This window comes from Stegostoma tigrinum, chromosome 36 (genome assembly GCF_030684315.1).
Source record: "Stegostoma tigrinum isolate sSteTig4 chromosome 36, sSteTig4.hap1, whole genome shotgun sequence".
Classification (NCBI taxonomy): Eukaryota; Metazoa; Chordata; class Chondrichthyes; order Orectolobiformes; family Stegostomatidae; genus Stegostoma; species Stegostoma tigrinum.
The window spans coordinates 3,308,002-3,335,636 of NC_081389.1; the positions used below are offsets into that span (position 1 = coordinate 3,308,002).

The 27,635-nt window shown below is 42.6% G+C and overlaps 1 protein-coding gene across 1 annotated transcript; it reads right to left on the reverse strand.

Moving 5' to 3' along the window:
• Window positions 1-1,381: 1,381 nt before the first annotated feature.
• Window positions 1,382-25,853, reverse strand: LOC125446798 (deoxyuridine 5'-triphosphate nucleotidohydrolase-like). Its single transcript, XM_048520627.2, has 7 exons — window positions 25,259-25,853; window positions 12,352-12,511; window positions 12,070-12,161; window positions 10,568-10,612; window positions 3,544-3,618; window positions 1,803-1,873; window positions 1,382-1,692 (listed from the first exon to the last, which is right to left on the reverse strand). The coding sequence occupies exons 1-7, from the start codon at window positions 25,368-25,370 to the stop codon at window positions 1,636-1,638; spliced, it is 612 nt and encodes a 203-aa protein (XP_048376584.1). The 5' UTR covers window positions 25,371-25,853; the 3' UTR covers window positions 1,382-1,635.
• Between the last annotated feature and the right edge of the window lie 1,782 nt (window positions 25,854-27,635).

Consider the following 27,635-nt stretch of genomic DNA (forward strand, 5'->3'; position numbering starts at 1 on the left):
TAATTTAGGTAAATACAAATTTTAAAGTTCTGGGACAAACTCCCTGAAGAAAGCTGACATTCTTAGACATCACTGAAATGGAAGAACAAGAATCATAATTAGCTGCTGCTATTCTCTCTTCAGAAACACAGTAAATTGCAACAATTTTCAAATGACATCACATGTTTATAATTAAATAATAGCAATTGATTCATCAAAAGTTAGCATAAAGCCAAATTTTCCTCGAGGTACAGAAAGACTACATTGCTGGAAGTAACAGTAGAGTGTAAACACTTTGGTTCAGGTTTGGACAGTATAGGCATAAATTCCAGTTATGCCCAACCTCTGATTATTATCAGATCACTAAGATGAAAAACATTAAAGATTGTGCTGCCTCAGAAGGGTGTGTACAGACGATCTGTTTATTTAATCTCTGCTACAAAAAAATGGAAAACAGCTCAATTGTCATAACATTGTTTTAAACAACGTCTCCAAATTGAAAACAAAAATGGAATGGATAAACATTGGATTGAAAACATTGAATTTTAGATTTTTCACTCAAACAAGGTGGACAATCAAAAGTTTTAGAGTTACTTTAACTCCAGTTCCAAGACTGAAAATCAGGTACAAAGATAGACTGAGTGAAGGGAGCTAAAACCTGGTGGACAACGCATCATGAAGACAAAGCGTACAGGTCCTGAATATGATATACGTGGTAACGTAGTCATTTTTCAAAAAAGAAAATTCCTAACTTTCCAAAAGATAAGGCCAGAAAAGCAATTTAAACTCTGATGACTGGCTAAGATTTTGTTAGAAGTCATGCAACTGTCACTTCACTGGACAAAGGAGCAGCACTTCGAAAGCTTGTGATTTCAAATAAACCTACTGGATTATAATCTGGTGTCACACGACTTCTGGCCTTGTCCACCCCAGTCCAACATCAACACTTCCACTTCATGGCTAAGATTTTGTTAAAAGGGTTGCCAAATTTAAAGATGTATTAGAAGCAGATCTTTAGTTTGTCAAAAAGGATAATAAAACATATCATTTTCTGAATGAACATCATTGAACACAGATCAAAAGCTCATTCTGATCAGGTCAGCAAAGCACAGCCTTGTGAACAAACTACTGTTGCTCATGTGATATTGGCTTGTCACCTTCAAGCTGACATTTAAGCATACAACATAGTAATGGGATGTGCACTTTGAAAGTGTGGCAGTACACGCAGCGATTTATGATCACATTGATTTAATTATATTATGACAAGATTTCTTGCTTCAGATGTGAATAAACCCTCTCTTTGCTACATAGCAAAGTAATGAGAATAAATTCATGATAATTTTCCTACCTTACTATCATTGAACTAAAAAGTATTTCCTTACACAACAAGCACATCCATAAATAATGTCAAAATGGTTTATTGTTATATATTAAAAAATGAAATACACCTAATGATTCGAGCAGTTGATTTACTGCTAGAGTCCATAACTAGAATAGTAGTCACTATCGAGATCAGGATCTTGAAATTACCCACAAAGCATGTAAGAAGCTCACTATACATTTCTCAATTTGCTGTTTCCTGAAGAATCCACAGCTTGTAACATTCTCCGAAGAGACATTAGGCAGTGTCTGAAATGGTTTGGCAGAACATCACGTTCAGTTTGTACCAGTAGAGCCAAAACCACCTGCACCGCGTTCAGTTTCATCCAGGCTCTGCAAAAAGACAAAAAAGCCGGGGCGGGGGGGAGAAAAAGGTTAAATTTTAGCCAAAAAAAAAAAAATGAAGCCACAATAGGAAATGCTTGTTTAGTATATTAAGTCACCTTCAACTCCTCAAGTTCTGGATAGCAGATGCGTTCACAAATCAGTTGAGCTATTCTGTCGCCCTTCTTAACTACCAAAATATAAATTCAAAAGAAAAAAAAAGTTAAATGATTAGGATTTTTGCCCAAAATAATTCAATAAAAGTAGTCCTAGCTATTTAGTTCCCCTGCATTCCCTTCCACTTAACACATTATATCGTTCAAATCCATCTGAACATTGTCTGATGTCTTAGAATGCTTACCCCAGTGAGCTGTATATCACCAACTACAAAGCTGTCCCCTGTTTATTAGAAAACATAACTACTGTTAACAGTCCTCATGCAATGAAACCTGGAAATTTATTGCAGGATGCAAAAAGTTTTTTTAAAAATCCACCTTTTTGAATCTTCTTTTAAGGAAAGAGCAGTAAGTCCAATTAGAAATTATTTCCACCGTCAAAAATATTTACCATATATTTTCCTTTTGTTTAAAACATTATTTAATGTCAAAGTTTGATAGTGGGTTACTGTCACTAACTCAAAATCATATTCATTCCATTACTGCTACTTTATTACTTCACAACAAGCAAGAGAAATCTGAAACTTGAACAGCACGCTGATAGGGCAAGATAAAATGAAATAACAAGTGTGAGAATAAATACCTAACTACATTTTGAAGGATTTCTTTTACATTTTCTCATGTTTTCCATACCAACCTTATCAAATAATGTGGTAGCACATTTCATGCAAGTATTGATATCTAAAGAGTGGTAGCTAGACAATGAAATATGCAATGCAGCTCAATCTGCTTAGTTTCTGGTAATATTCAAAGCAACTGGATAATCTACTCCAAGCATCGCTTAGCAAGACATTCAACACAAATCCCCTCTTAAAAACGCAATGACTCACACCAGATCAATTTGCAATGCCAACAGTCCTTTGGTACCAAGAAGCCATTCGTCATGTATCAGCAATTTAAATTTGACAAGCAACTTGGCTGAGGAATGTTGTCTGATTGTCACCCAAGGCCTAAATGTGGAGAATCTAAAAAGCTATCCAGATTCCAAGAGCAATTTCACCCCATGCCACCAATACCCCACACCCAATAACTCATACTTGATGGCCAGTTGATGAAAACATCTCCAATTTAATCCCAGGCACTGCCAAAAATAATTCAACCAGGCCCTCTGGAACAAATCACGTTTTTAAAAACAGGTGGAAATAGTCACTAGTTGATGGCTTAATGCAACTCAAGAGTACAATAGTCTGGCAGCTCTCAAAATAACTGCCAGAATCTCATCTGTTATTTGTTTCACAACATTGTGGATTTTGACAAATGGAATTTTGCACATCTTAAGATATATTTACATAACCGATAATTGCAGAGAGTCACAATTCAGAGCAATCATGATAATTGTTAACGATATTGTATGGGTTAGAGAAATCTGAAACTTGGACAGCACGCTGACAGGGCAAGATAAAATGAAATAAGTGTGAGAATAAACACCTAACTACATTTTGAAGAATTTCTTTTACATTTCCCATATCAACCTTTTCAAATAATCTGGTAGCACATTTCATGCAAGTATTAAAAATCTGTCTCAATGAAACTCCCCATTTGTGGTCACAGAATAAATGCATTGCCCCCTGCATTTCAATATTACGTTCATAATTTTTGTGCATGGAGAAACGACAGAAAAGCTTCCAAAGTCTTCATAAAGTATGCCATGCTCTACATGGTAACAGAAATGAGTGAAACTTACCTTTGAAGTCTTCGTTTCCAAAGTTGAAGAGAACTACACCAACATTTCCTCTGTAATCCTCATCAATAACACCAGCTGAGAAACAAAGGGAATAATTTTTTTTTAGGAAAGATCCTTAAACACAAAAAGGCTATAAGTGGGGATCACTAGGTGAGATCATTCGTATACATAGGAGACAATTTTTTGCCTTCTTTAAATACTTTGAAGGCACACCTTTCGTATAAAAACGTAAGCATTTGGTCAAATTTGAGATGTTCAGGGATACAGCAGGGATTGAACCCCTAGCCCAAAACTTTGATCCCATGTTCTGGTCGCTATGGTCTGGAAGAGAGTCCCATCAGTATCCACTTTGTAAACCTGCTTAAGCAATTTGCGTACTTCAATTGGGTCTGTAAAGGATATAATGGAGGTGGAGTACACAATTCAGACCATCCTCAAATAGAGGAGGCCAAAACCACACACAATACCCCAGAGGTATAGTCTCACCATGGCCATGTATAGTTGCAGAACATCTCTGCTTTTGTACTCAAATGCCATCAATACAAAGGCAAACATACCATTTGCCTCCTTCGCCTGTATGCTTACTTTTAGGAACTGATGAATGAAGGCAGCCAGGTTTTGTTGCATTTTCCCTCTTCCCCCAATCTATCAAGGAAACAGACCCAGTTTACTAGTATTTTCAGAAATTACACAAAGATGGCTTACATTTCCTTGAATATGGAAGATTAACGGGCAGTAAAAGCAATGAATAGTGTAGGAGGCCAGTCAGCCTATCAATGTATGCATGGATCTCCATATGAACATTTCCCTTAGCGTCAATCTTTTGTCTTCTCCCCAATAACCATGCACGTTGTTCCTTTTAAATTATAAGTCCAATTTCCTTGTGAATGGGAAAGATTTTCCTCATTGCTTTTGTATCTATTCCTGATCACTTTAAATCTGTGCCTTCTTGGTCTCAATACTTAAATTAGTGGGAACAGTTTTGCCCATATTTACTCTATCCAGACTCCTCTCAATTTTAAATATCAGATCTTCTTTCAGCATTCCCTTCCAACAGAAAACAAACCGTCCTAAATTCACCAGTCCATCTTCATAACTCAGGTTCTTCATTCCTAAAGCCATTATCATAAATCTTTTCTGCACCCTCCCAAATGCCAGAGGTGGAGAGTTATGGCCAGACGCGACATTTCAGCAAAGACCGAATTAGCATCTTCTACAAATTCAACATAAGCAAAGTTATGTACTTTACACCCATAGTAATAAAGACAAAGCTACTATGATGTTTATAGACCACACTCTCAATCTTTCTGATTGCCTTTAATGGCTTATTCACAAATACACCCAGATCTCTCTGCTCCTGTACCACCTTTAAATAGGTGCATTTTAAATTGCCTTGGCATGTCTTTCCTATCTCAGATTCCTCCCCTTCAAACTTCATCTTCCAGCTATCTGCACATTCCACTGAAGTGTCTCTTCTTGACATTCGACACTACCCTCTTCAGTTAACAATGCTCCCGTTTTATGCCATGCACAAATTTTGAAATCATGCCCCGTTTACCATGATCCAAGTCACTGACATACATCAGCAAGAACAGCTCTCACACCAAATCTCTGGGGATCTCTAATAAAAAAAAAGTGCTCCTCTAGCCCAAAAATCATTTATCATTGCTGTTTTCTGTCGCTTAGCCAATTCGTACCCATGTTGTTTCTTTTTAAAAAAAAATTCATGAGCTCAAACTTTGTTTACTAACCTGTTTTCAAAGTCCGTTATTGCATCAATAGCATTACCTTGATTCAGTCTTCTGCCACCTCTTCAAAAAGCTTCAAGTTAAACATTTTTCCTTAAGAAATTTATGTTGATTTTTGTTAATTAATCCACATTTCACTGTGGCTATTAACTATGTCTCTAATAGTTTCTAGAAGCTTCTCCATTTCATAGAAGCTATTTTCTCTCTGGGCGAGCCCTTTACCAGTTAAACCATGTTAAAATGATGCAAGGACGTTCCTTCATAAATAAAACAAAATTGAAGTCTAGAATACCCTCAATGAGGAGGAGGCTGGGCACTAAAATTTTCAAAAATCAGGTTGATGGATTTTTGTTAGGCAAGGGTCATTAGGGGTTAAAGAAACAAGGCAAGAAAATAGAGATTTGATGGAGGACAGCCATAACTTAAACCACCTGTTTGTGAATTTTACTTAATTGTTCTACTAATTAGGGGATACAAATTAATTTTATTGAATAATTCTCTCGTCACTCAGGTGGCTACCGTACACCTCAAAATGGAAAATAATCTCAAGTGTTGTATTGCAGAGATGGTGTCCCTGGACCAGTGTGGCCTGGGTTCAAATCTCACTTGCTCCAGAGGTGTGTAATAACATCTCTGAACAGGTTGACTGGAAAAATACGATAAATTTTTAAAAATCTCAGGGTATGGACACTGCCAATAATATCAATCATTCCAAGTTGGTTTTTTTGCTGGCAGACAGTTTACTTGAATGACCAGTCTGTATGTAAATGTTTGCATGATTCTGTTTGTTACAGTTCCAGGATTTTGACCCAGCGATAAAGGAACAATGTGCTTAAGTCTTAACTGTTGGCAGGAAATTGCACATTCCAAACCAACATTGTAATTTGAGAGAAAATACAATTCTAAAGCACCGTAGCTCCATCATCTGGTGGAATCAGTCACTTTTTATACAAGAAAGAAGCTAGTGACAGGGTTACCGCAAAATAACACTCCAAAAACATAGCTTAGAATGAGAATAGTCTAGCACATGAGCATCATTCAGACATTTGAAAGCTGTCTAATTCGAACTAATTCTCCTTTCTTCAGTTTTGCAGATTTTTACACTTCAAAGTATTCAGCCAGTTTCTTTTAAAAGTTACAGAACCTGTTTGCATTGATCAATTAGGCAGAACATTTGGGATAGCTTTTTTTGCTGGTCAGTGACTAAACATTACTCCAGTTCTTTTGCCAAAGACCCTACATTTGTCCAGTGGTTGTGTTCAGAAAAAAATCTGTATTTTTTTGACAAGGAATTGTAACTATAGCACCATTGCTTGCAGTGAATACAAACACTTCCAGGTCACTATAAATGTGTGGAAATATTAGTTTTCCCTTTACATATCTTCTATTTCACGAATGTGAACCATTGCATTTGCATTAGTTCACCAATATTGACATTCTGACCTCTTCATTGCTCCACAATCTTCCCAGGAAACGTCCTTGATGATCTGTGCCCTTGCTGTCCTCTCCTCGAGCAACCTATGCTTGATGCCCTAACCGTTTTCAGTTACTCGTATGACTTCAAATTCGAAGTTAATCCTGGAGAATGTCCTTGTTGCTCAACTGCTCAAGAATTTCAATCCCATCTTTGGCAAATTGCTTCGAGTATATTCAAGCCACCCGGTCCATCATGATCCACACCGACTTTTCTGTGACAGCTTTCCACTCTTATTCTCAACTTCAGAAACAGCCTCTTTAGCAAATTCCAGTCAGGGAATAAAACACACATGCTTCCACAATGGCATGCATCTCCCTGGTTTCAGTGACAAGGATGTCAGAGAGACTGCAAGGCATCCTTCACAAGTCACGGTCTACCTTGGAACCAATGAAATAGGTAGGAACAGGGATGAGGTTCAGAAACCAGACTGAGGAGTTACAAAGGAAACTAAAAAAGGAGGACAGCATTCTCTGGATTACCCCCAATACTACATTGGGATAAAAACAAGCAAATTGATTGATTTATTGAACACATAGCTAGAAAATGTGTAGAGGTTGGATGTGAGGTTTCTGAAGCATTGGGACTGGTTCTGGGGATGTGGGTGGGACCTGTACAACTCAGATAGGTTACATGTCAACAGGACCGGGCTTGAAATCCTTGCAGGGAGATTTGCTGCCATTGGAGTTTAAACTAGGTTAGACTGAGATTTTATCATGTCCTCAAATACAAAAGTACAGGAATATCCTGAAAAGTGTACAATGTCACCACATACATTACCATGTTAGGTACAAAGATAATCAAGCACAAAAACCTTCCCTTTTTATGACTTTGTATCGAAGTTAAAAAGGTTAAGCATTACACACCATCACTGTATAGTAGAAAAATAGAAATGGTAATAATTAACATTAAAGTCCTTTTTAATATAAACTCAAAAAATAGAGAAAAGAAATTAAAAATTCAACAGACTTGAGTGCTTATCAACGTTTGTTCTTCCCACATTGGACCCAACTCCGAATGACAAAAGTCCACGCTCCAGGCCCAATGGAGCCACAACACCATTGCTATTGCTGACAATCTTCACCTGCTGCTTCCAGAACACACACAGCAGTATCTACTCCCAGCATCCGATAGCCAGGTATGCACTGGGCCCCACTCTCCCCGCCAGCTGCCTTGCGCAGCTTTCCACAATTTTGACATCAGCTGATCCGGTTCGATTTCTCCACACTGTACAGACTCACGCAAGGTAAATAGAGTAGTCAAAGATAGAAAAGTTAACAGCTGCTAAGGAGTCTAGAAGACAGGAGAAACAAAACTGAGGATCCAGTACGTATTGAATGCTGAATGATGACAGAGAGACAAAATTTAAGGCAGTCAAATTGAATATGTGTACACTCACGATACACACGATTGAAAAACACAAATAACAGTAAATGCATAGGATCTAACTGGCATTACAGAAACTTGATTGCATGGTGACCAAGCCTGGGATCTAGATATTCAACACTTAGGAAAATCAGACAAGAGGAAAAGGGAAGTGTTTGACTGCTAATAAAGGGATGAGATCAGTACTCAAATCAGAAAAGCAATGTGTGGAATCTGGTTGGGTGGAACTAAGAAGCTACAAGGTGCAGTGGGGATATTGTTTTGCACTCAATAACAGTAGTTGTGAGAGCATGGTATTAATTAGCCAGTAATAGGTATACAGCATGGGTAGGAAAGTCGAATGGCTGCAATTTGCACATAGCCTGCTCATTGACACTTAGATTAGGTTCCGCAATTTTGGGGGGGTGGTGGTGGTGGGAAGGTACTCTGCAGAAGCTGAAGGGTCAGATGGTGGATAAATCATCTGGACCAGATGGACTGCACCTGAAGGATCTGAAGGAAATAGCTGAAAAGAATGTGGAAGCATCAGTAGTGATATTTAAGGAATCACTGAGTCAGAGGGGGTCCCAGAGGGCTAGAAAATGGCTAATTTAACTCCCATTTAGGAAGAGAGGGAGACAGAAAACAAAAGTAGTGGCTAGTTAGCCCGACCTCGGTTATTAACAAGATTTTAAGAGTTCACTAAAGAGGAGATCAGAGTACATGGAGATCATGTGTGACAAATCTATTAAAATTCTTTAAGGTGGTAACAAGCAAGTTAGACAAAGACGCTGAATATGATTTATTTGTATTTGAAAAGGTATTTGACAAACTGCTGCACAGGAGACTGCTAAATAAAATGAGAGACCATGTTGTTCGGGGCAAGGTAATGATATGGACAGAGGATTGGCAGAAGGCAGACAGGGGTCTCAGAATGGTAGCAGAGTTCCTCAAGGTTCAGTGTTAGGACCACAACTTCATGTTGTACATGCTCATTGACACTTAGATTAGGATCCGCGATTATTTTTGGGGGGTGGGGGAGGTGGAGAGGTACTTTGCAGAAGCTGAAGGGTCAGATGGTGGATAAATCATCTGGACCAGATGGACTGCACCCGAAGGATCTGAAGGAAATAGCTGAAGAGATTGTGGAAACATCAGTAGTGATATTTGAGAAATCACTGAGTCAGAGGTGGTTAATGTTGTACATTAACCACCTGGACAAAGGAACTAAGGGCATTATTGCTAAGTTTGCAGATGACACAAAAGTAGGTGGAAGGACAGGTAGTGTTGAAGAAGCGGGCAAATTGCAGGACTTCGGCACGTGGATCAAGAATTGAGAGATGGAATACAATATGAAAGTGAGAGGTTATTCAGTTCAGTAGGACTCAGAAAAAAGGAACCCTCTAGAACCAAGATCATCCAATTCTGACTGCATGGAAGCAGGCTATTTGGCCCATACAGTCGTTGTGGACTCAATGAAGAGCATCCCATCCAGACTCACCTGGAGAAACCCATGGAGACAGAGGGAGAAAGTGCAAACTCAACATAGATTGTCACCTAAGTCTGGAATCAAACCCCGGTCTCTGATGCTATGAGGCAGGAGTGCTAACAACTGAGTCACTATCCCACCACAATCGTCTTACCTTCAGTTTTAATGGGTTATTCAAAAACAAATTTTAGATTGCTTCAAGAAAGGGCACTGATTTACATCAGTCTGAAATGTTCCTTTTGTTCCCAGCCATAGGCAAGTGATTTCAATCCACAAGATCAGTTAGGGACCATCAGGCTGACTACTTTACAGGTTTTATGTCCCCTTTTAAGAAAGTGTTGACTAAAAATTTCATAATGCACTTAGAAGTGACAATGCAAGGCCATCAACTAGAGGTTCAGTGGTCACATTCGTCAGAGAACCAGTTTCCATTCTTTGAAGACACTCCTCTTTGTGGTAGGACAGTGTTCTCTAATTCCCAACTCTCTGCCCTTTGGCCTTTTATTCACCATTATGCTTGAGGAAGAGCTTCTTCATCCAGAGTGTCCTTAATCTGTGGAACGCTGCCACAGAGGGCAGTCATTGAGTGCAGTTAAGATAGATAGGTTCTGGATTGGTAAGTATATCAGGGATTACAGGGAGAAGGCAGGACAATGGGATTGAGAAACATAACAGTCATGATCGAATGGTGGAGCAGACTGGCTAAATGGCCTAATTCTACTTCTATAATATTTATGGATGCATGCACATTTACAGTTACAGAAAAACCCAAAACTTCCAAAATAGACAGCACCATTCTCCAGTATCACCCACTTTGAAGATCCCAAAGTCAGGCTCTCATGCTCCATTCATTCCTCAGGCTATACTTATCTGCTCAAATGAGGCTGGAAAGCATCATTCTTACACATGAGCAGACAATGCTTCAACATGTTCCAACAAATACATTACCTCCAACATCGATGAAGTGCTTTGCCGCCAAACCAGATCTTGGAGCTGTAAAGGAATTATAATAAAAAGAATTAATATTTCTAAATTTAATAAACAATTCTTTTAACACAAATGCAATACAACCAAGTATTTGTCACGCTTTGTAATAAAAATGGTGAAATAATTAATTATTCATAAAGTACACTAAAAAGATTTAACTTCAAGAAATGTCAAAAAAATGTAGCTAATAAGACCAAACTCCCCCATGTCAAGGACAATGACCTAATGGATTCTTTTACTCCCTCCTGGTCTGCACCATTCTCCTGTATTATCTTTGGAACTGCCTTGTTTTATACAACTGCTGAGTCTCTGCACAAATTCAAGGGCGGCACGACGGCTCAGTGGTTTGCACTGCAGCCTCACAGCGCCAGGGACCCGAGTTCGATTCCAGCCTTGGGTGACTGGCTATGTGGAGTTTGCACGTTCTCCCCATGTCTGCGTGGGTTTCCTATGGGTGCTCCGGTTTCCTCCCACAGTCCAAAGATGTGCAGGCTAGGTGGATCAGCCATGCTAAATTGCCCATAGTGTTCAGGGGTGTATGGGTTACATGGGGATGGGTCTGAGTGGGATGCTTCAAGTGGCGGTGTGGACTTGTTGGGCCAAAGGGCCTGTTTCCACACTGTAGGGAATCTAATCTAAATAAATAATGATCCGGAAAGCGATAAGATAATCACAATGAGAACTTTAGGATACACTAAGACACAAACACACCCTGTAACTCTCACTTCCACTCAAATTACTGAATTCCGCCAATGTTGTTCTGCTCAACAGCCTACGCCTATCTTCCTGGAAAGCTCTAGAGAACTGTTCAGCTTCTGTTTGCACATTTCCTTGCTCTTCACTTTTTTGCATATCTATATATAGCTGTCTTTTTCAAATAGTGACTATTTCATTTGTACCTTTTATTTTCTGAAATAAGACCCCAGACAGTTGGTTCATATCAAATTTAAGAATTATGCTGGAACAAACTGGAGAAGCTTTTCAGAAACTGCAACACACAAAAGGTGAATTATGGCTAAGACTTCCCTTAAAGACAAAGATTTTGATGTTGCTGATACACTCGATTGGACTGATGCAGCAAAGCAGCTTTGGCTCTACCTGAATGCTTTGGTCATATTTGGAGCTCACCCGCCAAAGTAGGGCTGGGCTAGGATCTACAAAATCCGTAAATTCAACTGCCAAAGAATGAGCTGACCGGAAAGCATCACAGCAAGCCAACTAGCATTTCATCCAGAGCCCCAGAGTAATGGGATTTGAGGTCTACAGCCAGTCACCTTTCAAATTATCAAGGCACTTACAACAATATACCCTTCCCTCCAAAATAAATCAGTTGTCACAGTGATTGTGACTAGTGTAATAGTCAACCAAAATAATTTAAGCCTTTACTGAACTGCTTACAAAGTTGCTGCAGGGAACTTCAGACAAACAGCTACAGTACTGATCAGCAATGACCTACCACTTACCCACTCTGCCATAGAATCCAGGAGGAACTGCAATCTGTATATCAGTCTTCACAACAGCTTTATCCCGAGCAGAGATCACATAATCGTAAGCACTGTGAATGAATTCAAGAGGTATCAGGTCACTTCAACAATAATCACATTCCCATCCCTGGGCGCTGGGGGTTAGGGTTGGTTCTGATTGATTTCGGGTGGCGGGGCGGTGTGAGGGGGAAGGGGGGGGCAAACAGTTGAGGGGAGGGTAAAGAGGAACGGAATGGTTTACATGGGGCGGGGGCCGCTTACCTGTAAAGGTCGAACCCGGCCGCCCGCTTCGAGCCCCGGCTCGGGGGCCGCGCATTCTCGCTGAGCCGCGCGAAACGGAGCCGGAGGGTCCCATCCTCCAGGGGCTGCAAGATCCCGTCCTGCCGGGGCCGCTTGGCCGGAGATACCGCGGGGCTAGAGGCTTCAGAGCACGGCATGATCCCGGGGGGAGAGAGAGAGAGAGAGAGAGACAGAGACGGTGAGAGACTCCGGGTGGAGTTGACAGTTATGGTTTGGCGGGGGGGGTTCTCCGGGAGCTGACGGTTACGGGGAGGGGAAATTCTCCGGGAGCTGATACTTGTGGGGGAGGGGGGGTGGAATTCTCTCCGGGAGCGGACGGGTATGAGGTGATTCTCCGGGAACTGAAGGCGCGCGCAGTGAATCCGGGAGAAAGAGACAATGATTCCCGCCTCAAAAAGCCCGCTTAAAACTCCAGCCAATCCCCGAGGACCAGGCCAAACCTTAGCCAATCAGCTGCCGGTTACGAGACGGGACTTTAACTTTTCATTATCGGTAACGGGATGTGGAGCTGGATGAACACAGCAGGCCATACAGCATCGGGGGAGCAGGAAAGCTGATGCTTCAGGCCTAGACCCTTCATCAAGGATTCTCCAGTATCTGCTGTTCCTATTATCTCTGATACAGTTTTATTTTTCATTAGCTTTGTTTTAACCAAATCAATGGATAAGTTTCTAGAAGCCTCTAGATTTGAATTAAATTAGACTGAATTAAATTGGTTTCAAGTGCGCATGACATGACATCCATCCATTCATGAGAGCCAGAAGAGAAACGATGGACTAAATGGCCTCCTCCTGCACAACAACAATTCTCTCATACCCAGTTTTCATCCAAAACTCTCTTGTTTTTATCCCAACTCACACCATTACCCATTCCAACTTTTACTCGCAGTTGAGCACACACTCAATTTTAAATTTATCATTGTTTTCAAATCCTTCCACAGCCTCGATCCTCCCTATCTCTGTAACAGCGTCCCACCTTGTGCCCTCCTCCAAAGTCTCTGTGTTAATCCAAATCTGCTGTCTTGAGTTTGATTTTAAGAATTCTATTATTAGTAGTCCTGACTGACCAACAGACTGTGGCATTGCCTCCCTGAACAATTAGCCACTCCAGTCCCTAGAACCTAGAACTCACCACCCCTCCAAGCTGTAGGTCACCTGCCTGAATCTTTTCAGCTGTGGCATAATTACAAAAATTGTTTGCTAACAATTACTGTCTAAACTACGGGTATCGTTGGTATTCTGAAATTTGAGTTATTTTACCAACAACAATTTTCAGCAGGTCTCAGCTTAAAAAAATCCTGAAAGCTGTGCATGCTGTCTGTCACTAACTGGATCAAATCTATCACGTTTACAGATACACACATCAAGATAAACATCAACTGTGCTTGGAGGACTATCAACTCGGTGAAAGACATTCTATGGTCTGCCCAAAATGTGCTGGTCTTCCAGCGCAGAGAGTAGCCCATGACTGATTGTGGCAGACAGGCACATCAGGACTGGACCCTGGGGGGCATGGTAAAACTTGGGGCAGCTGGTGCTGAGGCACAATGGGGTAAGATCACTGCCTAAGGACCTTTTGGTCATTATGCACTGAGGGCTGGGAACTGGGCAATCCCTTGGGCTTCGTGTATTACAAAGGCAGTATAGTGTTAATCAAGAGTATTGACAATACATCGAGGCACCTCAGAGTAAAACACATTGTGTAATAGATAGAGGGTTGAGATATAATGAGAGTCTGGATAGACTGGGACTTTTTTCACTGGAGCTAGGATGCTCAGGGGTGACATTATAGAAGCTTATAAAATCATGAGGAGTATAGATAATGTGAATGGCAGATGTCTTACTTTATTCATTAACATGATGAGGACATTACTGGCGAAGCAGCATTTATTATCCATCCCTAATTGCCCAGAGGGCAGTTCAGAATCAACCACATTGCTGGTTCTGGAGTCATTTGTAGGCCAGACCAGGTAAGAGTGGCAGTTTCCTTCCTTAAAGGACATTAGTGAACCAGGAGGGTTTTTCCCAACAATCGGCAATGGATTCATGGTCATCGTTAGATTCTTAATTCCAGATAGTGTAGTGAATTCAAATTCCACCATTTGCCATGGTAGGATTCGAACCTGGGAACCCGAATGTCATCCAGGTCTCTGGATTAACAGTCCAGTGAAAATACCACTAGGCCATTGCATCCAAGACTAGAAGGCTTTTTTTTAAGGTGAGAGGAGAAAGGTTTTTAAAAAGTCACAAGGACCAATTTTTTTCTAAACACAGAGTGGCTCATATGTGGAATGAACTTCCAGAGGAAGTGGTGAATGCGGGTACAGTTACAATGTTTAAAAGACACTTAGATAAGTACATGATTAAGAAATGTTTGAAGGGATATGGGCCAAGCAGAGGAAGGTGGGACTAGTTTGGAATTATGGTCAACATGGACTGTTTGGACCAAAGGGTCTGATTCCCTGCTGTATGACTCTATAACTTTGTATCAATTATATCTTCTATAACTTCTGCTCTCGGGCTGTATACCCAATGTAGAGTGTATTGGGTAAATATTAATCAAGTCAGGTGGAACATATTTTGTTACAGAGATAGTAGGAACTGTCGATGCTGGAGAATCTGAGATAACACAGTGTGAAGCTGGATGAACACAGCAGGCCAAGCAGCATCAGATGCATCTCCGATGCTGACTGGCCTGCTGTGTTCATCCAGCTTCACACCGCATTATGGAACATATTTTGTATTTTCTTGCAAGTCTTGTAATACTACTGGACGGTTAGTTCAGGTAACTGTCTGGGGACTGGGTTAGAATCTCGCCATGGTAGTTGGTGGAACGTGAATTTAATAAAATCTGGAATTAAGAGTCTAATGATGATTATGAGTCATTGTCAATTGTCAGGGAAAACCTACCTGGTCCACTATTGTCCTTTAGGGAAGGAAACTACCATCTTTATCTGGTCTGGCCTACAGACTCACAGCAATGTGGTTGACTCTTAACTGCCTCTAGATGGCCAACGAATGCTTACCATAGCCAGTGATGCTCTCATTCCATGAATGAATAAAAAAACTTCAAAACTTGAAATGCTTTGTAAGAGATTGATTATAGATGTTATGAATAAGGAATATTTTTAGAGGAAACAATTTATTCATTGAAACATTTCCCAATTTCCTACATTGTCTACACTCCAGAAGACATGTTCACCTTTGGTTGATCCCGTAAACTAAGGAGCTAACTTTTCCAGGTTTAGGGATCACACTGTGCCTGTGTTACTGAATTAACTTTCAAAGAACAAAGAAAATCACAGCACAGCAACAGGCCCTTCGGCCCTCCAAGCCTGCGCTGTTCGAAATCCTCTGTCTAAACCTGTCATCTATTTTCTGAGGGTCTGTATCCCTTTGCTCCCTGCCCATCCATGTGCCTGTCCAGATACATCTTAAAAGATACGATCGTGTCTGCGTCTACCACCTCCGTTGGCAACGCGTTCCAGGCACCCACCACCCCCTGCGTAAAGAACTTTCCACGCATATCTCCCATAAACTTTCCTCCTCTCACTTTCAACTCATGACCCCTAGGTAATTGAGTGCCCCATTCTGGGAAAAAGCTCCTTGTTATCCACCTTGTCTATACCCCTCATGATTTTATAGACTTCAATCAGGTCCTCCCTCAATCTTCGTCTTTCTAATGTAAATAATCCTAATCTACTTAACCTCTCTTCATAGCTAGCACCCTCCATACCGGGCAACATCCTGGTGAACCTCCTCTGCACCCTCTCCAAAGTGTCCACATCCTTTTGGTAATGTGGCAACCAGAACTGTACACAGTACTCCAAATGTGTCCACACCAAAGTTTTATAGAACTGCAACATGACCTGCCAACTCTTGTACTCAACACCCCGTCCGATGAAGGAAAGCACGTATATGCATTCTTGACCACTGTATTGGCCCACGTTGCCACCTTCAGGGAACAATGGACCTGAACACCCAGATCTCTCTGTACATTAATTTTCCCCAGGGCTTTTCCATTTACTGTATAGTTTGTAATTGAATTAGATCGTCCAAAATGCATCACCTCGCATTTGCCCAGATTGAACTCCATCTGCCATTTCATGCCCAACTCTCCAATCTATCTAGATTCTGCTGAAATCTCTGACAGTCCCCTTCACTATCTGCTACTCCACCAATCTTAGTGTCACCTGTAAACTTGCTAATCAGACCACCTACACCTTCCTCTAAATCATTTACATACATCACAAACAATAGTGGTCCCAGCACAGATCCCTGTGGAACAGGTCACAGGTCTCCAATGTGAGAAACCCCCTTCCACTACAACTGTCTGTCTCCTGTTGCCTCGCCAGGTTCTTATCCATTGAGCTAGTACACCCTGGGCCCCATGCGACTTCACTTTCTCCATCAGCCTGCTACGGGGAACCTTCTCAAACGCCTTACTGAAGTCCATGTATATGACATCTACAGCCTTTCCCTCAATCAACTTTGTCACGTCCTCAAAGAATTCTATTAAGTTGGTAAGACATGAGCTTCCTTGCACAAAACCATGTTGCCTATCACTGATAAGCCCGTTTTCTTCCAAATGGGAATAGATCCTATCCCTCAGTATCTTCTCCAGTAGCTTCCCCCCACTGACGTCAGGCTCACTGGTCGATAATTACCTGGATTATCCCTGCAACCCTTCTTAAACAAGGGAACAACATTAGCAATTCTCCAGTCCTCCAGGACCTCAGCCGCATTTAAGGATGCTGCAAAGATATCTGTTAAGGCCCCGGCTATTTCCTCTCTCGCTTCCCTCAGTAACCTGGGATAGATCCCATCCGGACCTGGGAACTTGTCCACTCTAATGCCTTTTAGGATACCCAACACTTCCTCCTTCCTTATGTCAACTTGACCTAGAGTATTCAAACATCTATCCCTAACCTAAACATCTGTCATGTCCCTCTCCTTGGTGAATACCGATGCAAAGTACTTGTTAAGAATGTCACCCATTTTCTGACTCGACGCATAATTTTCCTTCTTTGTTCTTAAATGGGCCAATCCTTTCTCTAGTCACCCTCTTGCTCTTTATATATGAGTAAAAGGCTTTGGGATTTTCCTTAACCATATTTGCTAAAGATATCTCATGTCCCCTTTTAGCCCTCTTAATTTGTTTCAGATTTGCCCTGGATTCCCGATATTCTTCCAAAGCTTCATCTGTCTTCAGTCGCCTAAACCTTATGTATGCTTCGTTTTTCCTCTTAGCTAGTCTCACAATTTCACCTGTCATCTATGGTTCCCTGATCTTGCCATTACTATCCCTCATTTTCACATGAACATGTCTCCTCTGCACACTAATCAACCTCTGTTTAAAAGCTTTCCACATATCAAATGTGGATTTACCTTCAAACAGTTCTCCCAATCTACATTCCCCAGATCCTGCCGAATTTTGGTATAGTTGGCCTTCCCCCAGTTTAGAACTCTTCCTTTAGGACCACTCTCATCTTTGTCTATGAGTATTTTAAAATTTACGGAATTGTCGTCACTATTTCCAAAGTAGTCCCCTACTGTAATTTCAACCACCTGGCCAGACTCATTCCCCAACACCAGGTCCGGTATGGCCCCTTCCCGAGTTGGACTACATACATACTGCTCTAGAAAACACTCCTGGATGCTCCTTACGAATTCTGCTCCGTCTTGACCCCTAACACTAAGCGAATCCCTGTCAATGTTGGGAAAATTAAAATCTCCCATCAACACCACCCTGTTGCTCCTTCACCTTTCCATAATCTGTTTACATATTTGGACCTCTATCTCACGCTCGCTGTTGGGAGGCCTGCAGTACAGCCCCAACATTGTTACTGCACCCTTCCTATTTCTGAGTGCTGCAAATATTGCCTCACTGCTCGAGTCCTCCATAGTGCCCTCCTCCAATACAGCTGTGATATCGTCTTTGACCAGTAATGCAACTCCTCCACCCCTTTTACCTCCCTTTCTATCCCGCCTGAAGCATCGATATCCTCGGACATCTAATTGCCAGTCATGTCCTTCCCTCAACCAAGTTTCAGTAATAGCAATAACATCATACTCCCAGGTACCGATCCAAGCCCTAGGTTCATCTGCCTTATCTACTATACTTCTTGCATTAAAACAAATGCACCTCAAACCACCTGTCCCTGTGTGTTCATCATCTGCTCCCTGCCTACTCTTCCCTTTAGTCACACTGACTTCATTTTCTAGTTCCCTACAGGATTTAGTTACTACCTCCTTTCTGTCCAATATTTGGTTCCCATCTCCCTGCCACATTAGTTTAAACCCTCCCCAATGGCGTTAGCAAAAGCACCCGAAGGACATTGTTTCCAGTCTGGCCCAGGTGTAGACCGTCCAATTTGTAATAATCCCACCTTCCCCAGAACCGGTCCCAATGTCCCAAAAACCTGAACACCTCCCTCCTGCATTATCTCTCAAGCCACGCAGTCATCCTGGCTATTCTTTCATTTCTGCTCTGAATAGCACATGGCACTGATAGCAATCCTAGATTACTACCTTTGAGTTCCTACTTTTTAACTTGGCTCCAAACTCCCTAAATTCTGCTTGTAGGACCTTATCTCATTCTGTACCTATATCATTGACGCCTGTATGCAGCATGACAACTGGCTGTTTGCCCTCCCCCTTCAGAATGTTCTGCAGCCGATCGGAGACATCCCTGACCCGTGCACCTGGGAGGCAACATACCATTCAGAAGTCTCATTTTCAACCACAGAACCGCCTATCTACTCCCCTTAGAATTGAATCCCCAGTGACTATCGCCCTTCCACTCTTTTTCCCACCCTTCCGTACGGCAGAGCCAGCCACGGTGCCATGAACCTGGCTACTGCTGCCTTCCCCTGGTGAGCCATCTCCCCCAACAGTGTCCAAAACGGTATACCCGTTTTGGAGGGAGATGACCGCAGGGGACACTTGCACTGCCTTCAACTCCTTCTCTGCCTTTTGGTCACTCATTCCCTTTCTCCCTCAGCAATCCTAATCTGCAGTATGACCAATTCGCTAAACATGCTATCCACGACCCCCTCAGCATCACGTATGCTCTAACGTGAGCCCATCCGCAGCTCCATGCGGTCTAACAAGAGCTGCAGTTGGACACACTTCCTGCACGTGAAGGAGTCAGGGACATCAGCCGTGTCCCTGAGCTCCCACATTGACCAAGAGGAGCATAACATGGTTCTGAAATCTCCTCATTCCTTTTCATTCTTTACACCACAGCAAAATGGCACAGCAAGGATGACAAAGTAAAACTACAAATGTTAGAAGACGTATCCCTGAGAAAACAAATGCCAAACTATCAATTTAAAACAAAAAAAATTATTAAATTAGAGATAGTAAGAACTGCCGATGCTGGAGTCAGAGATAACAGTGTGGAGCTGGAGGAACATAGCAGATCAGACAGCATCAGAGGAGCAGGAAAACTGATGTTTCGGTTAGGGGAAGGCGGAAAGGCGCTCTGAAATAAATAGAGAGGAGGAGTGGGGCTGGGGAAGGTAGGTGGGATGGTGATCGGTGAGTGCAAGTAGGCAGTAGTGGGGATTGGTCAGTGAGGTGGGAGGAGCGGATAGGTTGGAGAAAAGATGGACAGGTTGTGTCAGGTCATCGAGGCGGGGGATGAGACTGGATGTGGGGAGATTTTGAAACTGGTAAAGTCGACATTGAGACCACTGCGTTGTAGGTGGAATATTTCTGGATGTTGTCATTTGTGACACTGGAGGAGGCCCAGGACAGATATGTCATCCAGGGAGTGGGAGGGGGAGTTAAAGTGGTTTGCAACTGGGAGGTGTTGTTGTTTGTTGCGAACAGAGCACAGGTGCTCTACAAAGCAGTCTCCAAGCCTCCACTTGGTCTTACCAATGTAGAGGAAGCCACATCGGGAACAGCGGATACAGTAGACCACATTAACACATGTGAAGGTGAACGTCTATCTGATGTGGGAGGTGTTTTTGGTTCCTTGAATGGAGGTGAGAGGGGAGGTGTAGGGGTAGCACTTCCTGTGGTTGCTGGGAAAGGTGCCGGGGTGGTGGGGAATTTGGAGCGGACGAGGGAGTCACAGAGAGAGTGGTCCCTACGGAAGGCAGATGGGGTGTGGAGGGAAATATATTTTTGGTTGTGGGGTCGGATTGCAGGTGGCGGAAGTAGTAGAGAATGATATTTTGAATACAGGTTAGTGGGGTGATATGTGAGGATAAGGGGGATTCTATCTTTGTTTTTGTTGCGGGGAGGGGATGTGAGGGCAGAGGTACAGGAAACGCAAGAGATGCAGCCAACCAGTGAAGAGAGGAAGTTGCAGACCTTGAAATAAGAAGACATCTGGGATCTTCAGGAGTGGAACACCCCATCTTCGGTTCAGATGCAATGGAGACGGAGGATTTGGGAGTAAGGGATCATATTCTTGCAGGAAGGTGAGTGAGAGGAGGTGTAGTCCAGATAGGTGTGGGAGTCAGTTAGTTGAAATAATGGTTGAAATAGATATCAGTTTCAACGTGGTCACCAGAGATAGAAATAGAGAGATCCAGGAAGGAGAGAGAGGTATCAGAGATGGTCCAGGTGACCTTGAGGTTGGAGTGAAAGGTGTTAGCGAAGTTGATGAGATGTTCAAGTTCCTTGAATTTAAAAATGCTCTCCAATCAGCAAACACCACATCCTCCTCCTTCAGTGACAAAAAGGTGCAAACAAAATAATGGAAGAGAACTGAATGGTCCACAGGCTGGACGCTGGCCTGTGGATGGTCAGGTGTGCCAGCCCAAGCAACAATAAGTCATAGGAGCTGAAGTAGGGCATTCAGCCCATCGCGTCTGCACCACTATTCAGTGAGATCATGGCTGAACTGATAATCCTCATCTTCATTTCCCAGCTATTTCCCCATAGTCCTTGATTCCTTAAATGATTTAAAATTCATCAAACTGAGACTCGAAACTGACACCTCAATGGTAAAGAATTTCAGATTCACTACCCTCAGATGAGAAATTCATCACCTCTGTGCTAACTCAGAACGCCTTACTCTGAGGAGCAGACGTCCCAAAAACAAAAAATAAAAGAAATTTGGAAATGACACACGTTCTCAGATTCATCCTGAATACCTCAAAATTGATCTCCAGTTAAAAACAGTACGGAGACAGAAAAAACAACTGAGGAATGGGAGCAGTTTTAGAATTTAACAAAGGAGAGTAAGCTTGTGGGGAACATAAAAACTCATTTTTTTTAAGGTGTGTGAAAAGAAAGATTGGTGCAAACAAATGCATGCCCCTTACAGTCAGAATTACGGAATTTTTGGGAATATAATATGAATTAGGAGCAGGAGTCGGCAATTCAGCTCCTCAAGCCTATTCTGCCATTTGATATGATCAATGGCAGATTTCACCTCAGTCTCAACTCCACTTTCCTGCCTGCTCTGTATGACGCTTCAATCCATTACTAATTAAAAATGTCTACATTCTCCTGAAATTTACTCAATGTCCCAGCATCCATCACACTTTGGGGTACTGAATTCCACAGATTCACAACCCTTTGAGGGAAGTATTTTCTCCTCATCTCTGTTTTAAATCTGCTACACCGATCCTAATAATTAGTACGACAATATATTGGGGAAATTGACAGGATTGAAGGTTGACAAATCCCCAGAGCCTAATAATCTACATCCTACCGTATTTAAGGAAATGACCCGCGAAAGGATGTGTACATTGGTGGTCATTTTCCAAGATTTAGACTCTGGAACAGTTCCCACAGATTGGAGGGTAGCTAACGTAACCCCACTATTTAAAAAGAGATGTAGAGAGACCAGTCAACCCAACATCAGTAATGAGTAAAATATTAAAGTCCACTATAAAAGATTTAAAATGAGAGCAGTTGGAATACTATGGCAGGAGCAAACTGAGTCAGCATGGATTTATAAAAAGGAAATCGTGCTTGACAAATCTACTGGAATTTTTCAAGGATGTAAATAGTTGAGTTGATCAGAGGAAGCCACTGGATGTGGTTTATCTGGACTTTCAGAAGGCTTTGAACAAAATCCCATGTAACAGATTAGAATGCAAAATTAAATCTTTTAAGATTCTAGCTAGTGGACTGACATGGTTAGAAAACAGGCTGGTAAACAGGAAACAAACAGTGGGAATAAATGGATCTTTTTCCAAATGGCAGGCAGTGACCAATGCAGTACTGCAGAGATCAATGTTAGGAACCCAGCTACTCACAATATTTAGGAATGATTTAGAGAAGGAAACTAAATGTAACATCTCCAAATTTGCAGACAACGCAAAACTGGGTGGGAGAGTGAACTGTGAGGGGGTTACAGAGATATTTTAATGGGAAGTGGATAGATGAGTGAGTGGGCGGGCAAATGCAGTTTGATGTGGATACATGTGATATTATCCACTTTGGTAGCAAAATCAGAAAGGCAAATTATCATCTGAGTGGCTATAAATTGAGCAAAGTGCATTGAGACCCAGGTGTCTGCATATATCAGTCACTGACAAAAAACATGTAGGTGGTGAAGAAGGTAAATGGTATGTTGGTCTTCATAGTAAGAGGATTTGAGTAAAGGAGCAGGGCCATCTTGTTGCAATTGTGTAGGGCCTTGGTGAGACCCATACTTGGAATATTGTGAGCAATTTTGACCTCCCTATCTGAGAAAGGATGTTCCTGCTATACAGGGAGTGCAGTGAAGGTTTGCCAGACTGATTCCTGAGATGATAGAAATGATGTATCAGGAGAAGTTAAATTAATTAGGATTGTATTCACTGGAGTAAATGAGGGATCTCACAGAAACTTATACAATTCAGAACTGTCCAGCACAGATGCAGTAAAGACATCCCTGATAACTGGGGAGGACAGAACCAGGGGTCATGGTCAGAGGATACAGGATATATAATGTCAAACTGTAATGAGGAGAAGTGGAATTCACTACCACAGAAAGCAGATGTTGACAAAACATTATGATTTCAAGAAGAAATTATATATAATTCTTAGAGCTAAATGGATCATAGAACAGGGGGATAAAAGCAGGAAAAGGACATTGAGATGGAAGATTAACCATGACCATAATAAATGAGCGAGCAGGCTCTAAGGACCAAATCACCTTCATCTGACCACCTAGAATCCGAAATCCATTTCAAGCCCACCGACTCGCACAGCTACCTAGAATACACCTCCTCCCATCCACCTTCCTGCAAAAAATGCCATCCCCTATTCCCAATTCCTTCGCCTCTGCCGTATCTGCTCCCAGGATGATCATCTCAAATGTTCTCGTTTTTCAAGGACCGCAACATCCCCCCGCTCTGTGGTGGAGAATGCCCTTGACCGTGTCTCTCACATTTCCTGCAACTCATCCCTCACACCCAATCCCTGCAGTAAAAACCAAAACAGAATCCCCCTCGTCCTCACATACCACCCACCAACCTCCGGATCCAATGCACCATCCTCCAACACTTCCGCCATCTGCAATCTGACACCACCACTAAAGACATTTTTCCCTCCCCACCCTTATCTGCTTTCCGGAGGGACCACTCTCTCCGCGACTCCCTTGTCCGCTCCACACTCCCCTCCAGCCCCACCACACCCAGCACCTTTCCCTGCTCCTCCCCCCTTACCCGCATCCCAGACCCCAAGAAAACTTTTGACATCAAGCAGATGTCCACCTGCACATCTGCTAATGTGGTATACTGCATCCGCTATTCCGGTTGTGACCTTTTCTACATCGGGGAAAGGCTTGGGGACCACTTTGCAGAACACCTACACACGGTTCACACTAAACAACTGCACCTCCCAGTCGCGAACCATTTCAACTCCCCATCCCATTCCGCAGATGACATGTCCATCCTGGGCCTCCTGCAGTGCCACAACGATGCCCCCCAAAGGTTGCAGTCACAGCAACTCATTTTCCGCTTGGGAGCCCTGCAACCCAATGGTATCAACGTGGATTTCACAAGATTCAAAATCTCCCCTCCCCTACCGCGTCCGAAAGTCAGCCCAGTTCGTCCCTGCCTCCCCAACCTGTCCTTCCTCTCACCTATCCCCTCCTCCCACCTCAAACCGCACCCCCATTTCCTACCTACTAATCTCATCCCGCATCCTTGGCCTGTGCGCCCTCCCTGGACTGACCTATCCCCTCCCTACCTCCCCACCTACATGCACCTTTACTGGCTCCATCCCCGCTTCTTTGACCTGTCTGTTTCCTGTCCACCTATCTTCTCCTCTATCCATCTTCTATCCGCCTCGCCCTCTCTCCCTATTTACTTCAGAACCTCCTCCCCCTCCCCCATTTCTGAAGAAGGGTCGAGGCCCAAAACATCAGCTTCCCTGCTCCTGGGCCTGCTGTATTCATCCAGCTCTGCACCTTGTTATCTCAGATTCTCCAGCATCGGCAGTTCCGACTATCTCTGACCTATTTTCTATTTCACTGGTCCCCTCCAGATTTTCTGTCAGTTCTGTAGAAATGGCCAGCTTGGAGCTAAGGGCCAAGAGCAGAAAATCTGAAAACAGACATCCTTGTCAATTGTAACAAAGACAATAACATAAAAACTTCTGGTTATAAAGTACATGTCACTGCATAAACTACTGAAATGAAACAATTTGAAATGAGAAATCTGCAGCAATTACTCTATCATTATTACGAAATTGCAAACTTATGCAATATTTCCAGTATCAATCTCACAGCAAGGGAGCGCTGGTTATTTTTGTTACAAAACCTGGATCTTCTTGATTTCCTTCTTTCATTCTGTTACAGTCCCCGCTCCAATTACCCCCTCCCCACCTCCTTTCCCCGGCGCACACCGTCCCGGTTGTTCCGCTCTGCTCTGTTCCCGGACCCGGAGCTGCGACACGGCCACTGAATCTACCTTTTTCCGAGCAGCTGCCAGGGCTCTTCATTGAGGAGCTGCTGAACGTCTGCGCTGCCAGAAATTGAGCCCGTACGTAGCAGCAAGAACGGAGCCTGAAGGCCAGAACCATCTCTCCAGCTCAGAGCCTGTAGCCATAAGGGGCTGTAACCTTTCACAGTGACGGGCCGAGCCCCGGGGCTGTAACCCTTTACAGTGAGGGCAGGGCCTGCGATAGGGTTAGAGCTGGTCCAGGGGCTGGAACTGAGACTCCGGCTCTCCGCGGCTTTCGGTGAAACTGGGTCTGCCAGTAAATTTCTCTTCCATTTTGTTATTTTTGTTATTGACTTAGGGATCACGTTTTTCTTAAATTGCAAAACATGATTGCATTATTGTGGATTTAGCAAACGGTTTTACCAAATTGACTTTATTAGTTGAATATTCCATACTAACGTCACATTGTTTATATTGAGTATTTCTGGCCCCCTCCAATTATACTTGATTTAACCCTCACCCTTCCCCCTCACTTTTTTCTCACGTAAACGTTGCAGTTATAGGGATTTGCTTGTTACTGTCCGTTTTCTCAGTGGTGCAAGTGTTGAATGAAGTGTTTTGCAGAAGGTGTCGTCATTGAGATCCTGCGTTTAACACACACACACGTGGTTATGTTGTTGGGGGAAGAAGAAACACTGCAGCAGTGAGATAACATGGTGTAGAGCTGGATGCACACAGCAGGCCAAGCAGCATCAGAGGACCAAGAAACGGACGTTTCGGGCCTAGACCCTCCTACTATCACAGTGCAGCAGTAACGTGGAGAGTCAAAAATATTTTTTAAAAAATGAGTATTACTGGTCAAATTAAAAGCCATTACTGAGTCAATGCCATCCAGCAATTTACTGTATAATAAAGTGTTGTAGCTGGATGAACACAGCAGGCCAAGCAGCATCTCAGGAGCGCAAAAGCTGACGTTTCGGGCCTAGACCCTTCACCCTCTCTGATGAAGGGTCTAGGCCCGAAACGTCAGCTTTTGTGCTCCTGAGATGCTGCTTGGCCTGCTGTGTTCATCCAACTTCACACTTTATTATCGTGGATTCTCCAGCATCCGCAGTTCCCATTATTACAGCAATTTACTGTGCTTGGTGTACACAAGAGACTGGTAATTTCCCAGATACCTGTATGTTTGGCTCTTGTGTTGGCAAAAAGGCAGACTCCTGTCTCCTCTGAGCCAAACCATGCAACTTTCTGCATGTTATTTTGAGGATTAAGATGCTAATTGTTAGTTAATGTTTAAAAGCCCTTGATCATTGGCAGTTCTGTACGATATTCATCCCATTTCCCATTCTGACATGAGATGGAAAATACCACAACAGACAAATGGTTACACTTATTTCGTCAAATTTATTTACAAGTTTGAAATAAACTATAGAAACTATTAACAAGATATGAAAACAGAAAAATGTTTAAAAGCAAAAGCACGTTAAAATTACTCATAAGGAGTTAATGTTTTCTTTTCCTGAAATATTCTCTCAAGATGTAAAGAAAATGACACCTATTGCTCGAAGAAAGTCTGGAGAAAGTGGTGTCAATCTACCATCTTGGTCACATGATGTTGGAGCATTCATGAGAATGTTGCAGCGTAATAACCCAGTAATGATGACTGAACTGCAATATAAATCAAGAAACCGTTTATATTTATACAGATCATTTCACGGCCCCAGGAAATTTCAGATCATTTTACAGCAATGAGGTACTTTTATACAGTAAAAGGTAAAGTCGCCGTGGTCTCACTCTAATCTCATTGAGAGAGAGAGGTGGCTGGTTTGCTTGTTCTTCCAGCTCCACACTGAGGTGACTAATGGTAGTTTAATCTGAGGGTCACTATGCCTCAGGCAAGGGGGGACATTGAGAAGGAGAGCCATGCCCAAATAGTTCGCATCAGTCACTGTCACAACCAGCCATCCAGCTTTTTGAGCTAACTGCCCCATTTTGAAGAGTATTCGCTGCCGTCATGTAAGAAATGTGGCTTCCAAAGTTTACACAGCTTGCTCCCATAAACAGGAATGTGAGGATGACCAATGAATCGGTTTTAGTGATGTTGTTTGAGGAGGAATTAAATCAGGGCACCTGGAGAACCGTCCTGCTCTTCTTTAAATAATAGCATGAGGTCTTTTACATCTTTGTTAGTGTGCAGACATCTCACCTGAAAGACAAGTCAAAATATCTTTATCAGGATCAGTAGCTGGGTGGCGGGATGTGAGGTTAGGGTATAACTAGTTGAGATGGGGTTACCCTCCTCCACCCTCCTGCAGGTTCAAGCAGCGAGTTCCAAGGGATGATTGTCTTACAAACGGTTGACTGGAAAGGCTTTATCAACACCTTCATTTTGTTGCACCAAAGT